This window comes from Triticum aestivum, chromosome 2B (assembly GCF_018294505.1).
Source record: "Triticum aestivum cultivar Chinese Spring chromosome 2B, IWGSC CS RefSeq v2.1, whole genome shotgun sequence".
Taxonomy (NCBI): domain Eukaryota; kingdom Viridiplantae; phylum Streptophyta; class Magnoliopsida; order Poales; family Poaceae; genus Triticum; species Triticum aestivum.
In genome coordinates this window covers 782,570,552-782,576,163 of record NC_057798.1, presented here as the reverse complement: position 1 = coordinate 782,576,163, position 5,612 = coordinate 782,570,552, and the positions used below count along the sequence as shown (strand labels likewise).

At 46.5% G+C, this 5,612-nt stretch overlaps 1 protein-coding gene and 1 pseudogene across 1 annotated transcript; one reads left to right on the top strand and one right to left on the bottom strand.

Annotated features, from left to right (window-relative positions):
* Positions 1-663: 663 nt before the first annotated feature.
* Positions 664-1,538, top strand: LOC123039648 (uncharacterized; annotated as a pseudogene).
* A 602-nt stretch (positions 1,539-2,140) lies between these two features.
* LOC123042709 (uncharacterized) lies at positions 2,141-2,867 on the bottom strand. Its single transcript, XM_044465106.1, has one exon. The coding sequence runs from the start codon at positions 2,729-2,731 to the stop codon at positions 2,441-2,443; it is 291 nt and encodes a 96-aa protein (XP_044321041.1). The 5' UTR covers positions 2,732-2,867; the 3' UTR covers positions 2,141-2,440.
* Between the last annotated feature and the right edge of the window lie 2,745 nt (positions 2,868-5,612).

Below are 5,612 nucleotides of genomic sequence, written 5' to 3'. Positions count from 1 at the left end.
TTTTAGCTAGAAATTAAATCATGTAACTTGTTTTTAAAACAAAATGACCATTTGAGACCTATTCGGAGATGAGAAAGCTACATGTGTCCACAGATATGTTGCAAATGGTCATACAATTTTTTATCAAAAAAAAACAAAGTTTCTAGTTTCTACCTAATATCTACTCCCTCCGTTCCAAAATAGATGACCCAACTTTATATTAAAGTTAGTGCAAAGTTGAGTCATCTATTTTGGAACGGAGGGAATATGTGTCTTGGTATTTTCCTGACAATACTCATTTCAGGTAGCGCACGCGTTGATGATCCGGATGTACACACAAGCATAGACTTACCTAGATTTAGGCCCTCGTACGAAGGAAATACCCTACTTTATGCTTATCTGGATGAGTATTTAACCAAAAACTACCACATTTTATGGAAACGTGTCAAAAAACTACCACTTTACAATTTTGTGCGAAAAACTACCACTTTTTTCCTAAACCGTGGCAAAAAACTATCAAATCGCGAAATCGTTCGATTCGCCCACGCTAAGCACGAATTTGACCGGTTGAGCCCATGAACCAGGTGCCACCATGGCCAGCCGTCGCCCGCCGCGGGTTAACGGCCGTTAACGGGGCGTTTGCGGTCAGAACCTTCCCCGCTCTCCAGCCGCCGCCAGCACGCCATGCTCCCGCTCGCCGCCGCAAGGGCCTGCCTTTCCTCCCCGGCGCCGCCGCCGAGACCCCAAACCCGAGCGGCGCCTCCCTTCCCCCTTCCCCGTCGCCGCTCCACGGCCACACTGCCCAGACCAGCCAGGATTCCTCTCCTCTGCCCGCTCGGGATAGCGCGTCGGGGGCGTCCTCGCGGCCCGCGAGGGACCACGTGATCGACTTCGGCAAGCACAAGGGCCAAATGATGGGCACGCTGCCGCCGTCCTACCTGCGCTGGGTGGTCGCGGAGCTCGGCCACTGGGACACGCTGGTCTGGGTGCGCCTGGCGCGCGAGGTGCTCGACGACCCCGTCTACGTCGACTTCGTCGAGTGGGAGCACACGCACCGCTTCCTCCGCGGCGAATCCAAGTTTGACTACGTCTACGACAATGTCGACGGCGACGGGCCCCTCCAGGAGATGGCCGAGCGCTTCGGCTGGGATGTCTTCGATGAGGACGGCTGGGGCCGCCTCGACTTCCACCTCCTCGACACCTCCAATGGCGGGCGCATCCCGAGGAAGGCTGACCGGCGCCAGAGCACCGACAGCGGCAGCAACAGACCCCCCCCCCCCCCCCCCCCCGCGGCGGCGGCGCCCTGTTCGACACCGAGGCGGCCGACCCAGATGAGCCGAGGGGGAAGAAAGACGAGAGGAGGGAGCGGATGCAGACGAGGGAGGGAGGAACAGGTGAGGACGGCGAAATTGGATGTGCTCGGCGTGAACTCCAGCGCGAAATCTGACTCTGACGCGGGCGAGGCTAGCGCGCCGTTAACGGCAGTTAACGCGCGGCTGGTGACGGTTGTCCACGGTGGCACCTGGTTCGTGGGCCCAACCTGTCAGATTCGTGCTTAGTGCGGGCGAAGCGAGCGATTTTACGACTTGGTAGTTTTTTGCCACGGATTAGAAAAAAAGTGGTAGTTTTCCGCACAAAATCGTTAAGTGATAGTTTTTTGACACGTTTCTATGAAATGTGGTAGTTTTTGATTAAATACTCTATCTGGATTGATTGCTCCAGTCTTGTACGAGAACTAGGATCTGTGTATACAAAGAGGTTGTAAGATCGTATGAGGAATGAGGTGTACTACGATGAGTTGACTGTGTAAAGACTACAGAGGTGCCGATCATGGTCCCTGCCGAGCCTTGTATAGAAGTATTCCTATGAAAACTACTTCGTGCTCTGCAACGTGCCACATCGGCATGGACGGGTGGATATGGAAGCTCTAGCAGAGACGACCCAGACGAGGCAAGCAGCACAAGCTGCAGGAGAGATGAGAAAAGCAGCACAATTCCAAGGAGGTACAACCGTGCAAGGGAAGAGGAGATTCAAGAGATCAATTAATTGTTGATTACGCGAGGTGGATGCAAGAGATTCCTAAATTAGCTTCTTGGATGAGCCATGGAGGCCTAGCTCCCGAAACCAATAACAAAAAAGAAAAACATTTTTCTTGCTTAAATTCACCCAAACACATTATTATTCACATGGCAAGCATTTCTTCTCTCTTTTTTCATGGTAATACATCTCCTTAATTTAGTATAAGGATCATAATACAAACCACATAAACACCAACAAGCCTAAATAGACAGCATAGCACTAGCCTTAGCACAAGAAAACACCAGCCAAAAGAAAAATTACAATCAAGAACAACACAAATACATGTATAACCACTTGAGCTTATACGGTAACCACATTTCATAATCTCCACGCAGCTTCTTGGCCAGGGAAGCAAATAGGAATCGTAGTACCTTCTAGATAATTAACGCCCGCGGCAGCCGCTACCGGTGTAGGGCTGCCCCCGGCCAGAGGAGCCGGAGCACGCCGGCCTGCTCGCCTGCACCCCTTTGTAGCTGATGTACTGGTCGCCGTAAAGCACCCTCCTCCGTGGGTACGCCGCCTCCTCACGCTCCAGAAATCCCACGTCCTCGTCCTCGACGCGGCGTAGCGCGCGCACCGGCATCGTGTGGGTGCCGCCGGCGAGGACGCCGCGGCTCATGATCAGCCCTGCGGTGATGAAAGCCAAGAGTAGTAGTTGCGTTTGCAACTTCATTGTCTCTGCTTCAAATGGTGCTGATGCACTGTGGCCTGTGCTATAATGTGGAGGAGTATATATCACCCAGTGCGAGGATCCTTCCCTTGATAATGAGCGATAGCACTGTCGCGTCAATTATAGAGGAGATGGGTCAGGATGTAGGTGGTTGGGAGAACTCTTTTTTTCTCTTTGCGGATAAAAATTTCATCTAATCATATACTCCCTCCATTCTAAAATATAGTGCGCCCGCGCTTCTTGAGGTCCAACATTGACCATAAATTTAACTAACGAGACCAACTGCGACGGGAGAAAAAATTACATAATTAAAAACTTTCTTTGAATATGAATTCACTGGTATAACTCTTGCTCCCGGCGCAATAGATCTTGTTGGTTAAATTCATGATCAAAGTTAAAGCATGGAAATAGAGAAAGTATTATATTTTGAAACGGAGGAAGCAAGGTACAGGCTATGAATCATATATAGAAATGATGGGACATATTTTATCGAATGGATGAGGGAACTCCAACAGCAGCAACGCGCCTAACATTGCATGTGATGCTAGACGACACGATCGATAGCGTCCGGCGGATGCGTGTCCGGTCACCGGCGTGACAAAAAGAGGCTTTTTTTTACGCGAACAAAAAGGTCCACAGCAGAGTTAAATCGACCAAACCACCAGCAAGAAAAACAATTTTTTTTTCGAAGGGACCACGAGGCAAAACTAACACTAACGCTACCTCAGAGGGCAACATAATTTAAAGTTTTCAATCCAACCTGACCCTCAAACCCCCTGTATCTGTCCGGACCATCCTTACATTTTCTTGCAGATTTCTAATGTGTATGTGTTTTTACCGGCATAATACAGTGTATGCTTATCGGTTAAATTCATCAAAAAATGCATATGTCGAGTGATAAAGCCCGGGGTTCATATGAAGTACTTCCTCCATCCTAAATTACTCGTCGCTGAAATAGATGTATCTAGAACTAAAATACATCTAGATACATTCATACATGTGACAAGTAATTGGGAACGGAGGGAGTATTAAAAAATATTGAATTGTTGGTCGAACGATGACATGTATAAATTGGTTGTTTCTTAGTATTTCATGGTCGTGGGCTGAGAAATATAAAAACTGTTCAATCTATTTAAGTACAATTCTGCTATTTCACATCTAGATGTAAATATATTATCTCATATCTAAGCCTAGAACCGTTCGATCTATACCTGATTATTTATGAGTGCGAGGCTTCATTTGCGTCGCTGGCTGCGTCCCGTGTCGCCGTGTTTTCGTTTCCGCTCATGTGTGCCGCGTACGTCGTTTGTTTTTTTGTTTGGCCCGTTGTCCATGCGTATGCTTGGGCTTTGTTTTGCGTGTGCGTTTTCTACTCGGTTGATGCGAGGAAGTTAAATGAGAGGCAGAGTACTTTGGGGGTGTTTGGTTTAGAAGTCTTAGGACTTTTTCTAGTCCCAGGGACTAATCAAAAAAGACTCTCTAGTAGAGTCTTTTCTAGTCCCTGTAGAAAAAATCCCTCCTGTTTGGTTCCTAGGGACTTTTTAGGGACTTTTTCTAGTCTCTGGGACTAAAAAGTCCCTGAACCAAACACCCCCTTTGTCTTTTTTATTTTCGAGAAATCTAACCACCAGTCGGCTGGTGGTTTGCAACATGCGCGTTCGCGCGCCGTCAGAAATTAAGATCTGATTTTCTCTCCCGCCCAACTGCACGTCATACTGCAATTAAGATCCGATTTTCTCTCCCGCCCAACTAAACGTCAATCAAGGTGGACCCGCCCACAAATTGAGCTACTGTTGTTTAGGCGGAAGAAAAAAAATTCTAGGATGGGATTCGAACCCACGTCGCCTACGATGCTAGGAAAGCCAACAACCAACTAAGCCAACGCAACTTGATGCATACCTACCATCTGTTAGGTATCACCTAAACTTTTAGCATGGTAATTAGCCCGTGGCCTTGTCATTGCACTATACAGTAACATATGACATTTTTTTACCTTCATGATCTTATCTACAGACGCTGGGCCTCACCTCAAAGGAAGAGCACGGCGCACGGCGTTCAACAGGCCAGGCACAACCCGTTTAGTCTTGTGTCGGGCCGGGCTTGTTACGTGCCAAGCATGCTTGCTTGTGAGCCGCCCCGTGAAAAATGGTCAGGATAATGTTGATAACTCACATACAAACACCGCGTTAACTTCATTATAAATACCATGATAATATGCACACATCAGAGCTGATAACTCAAGTACAAACATTACGGTAACTTTTCATCCTCGTGATAAAAGTTGTTTAAAAATATACCCCGATAATTTTGATGTAAATAACATGATAATATACACATATCAGACCTGATAACTCACGTGCAAATACCGCGATAACTTTTCCCCTCTAGATGAAAATTGTTGAAACATACCCAGTAATTTTTATGTAAATATCATGGTAATATAGACATAATAGCTGATAACTCACACACAAACACCACTGTAACGTTTCGAACGGGATTAAAGTTTTGGAAAACATACCCTGATAACTTGTGTGTAATTAGCATGATAATATACACAGAGTAAAGCTGATAACTCACATACTACACACATTATTACTTTTTAAACGGGAAAAATGTTGCTGAAAAACATACCCGAATAACTTGTCTGTAAGTAGCATGATAACATAGGACAACACAGTTGATAACTCATGTACGAACACCGCGGTAACTTTTAACTTTAAAATAATATAACTTTTAAACCTAGCCCGATAATTTTTGTATAAATAGCTTGGTAATATACGCACAACGGAGCTGATAACTCATGTACCAACATCACAGTAACTTTTTTGACCCGGAGAAAAAACGTGTTGAAAAACATAGACCTGGTAACTTCTAGCTGATAACT

Excerpts from the sequence above, each read along its gene's own strand:
- LOC123042709 (XM_044465106.1), bottom strand. The coding sequence starts at position 2,731 with ATGAAGTTGCAAACGCAACTACTACTCTTGGCTTTCATCACCGCAGGG.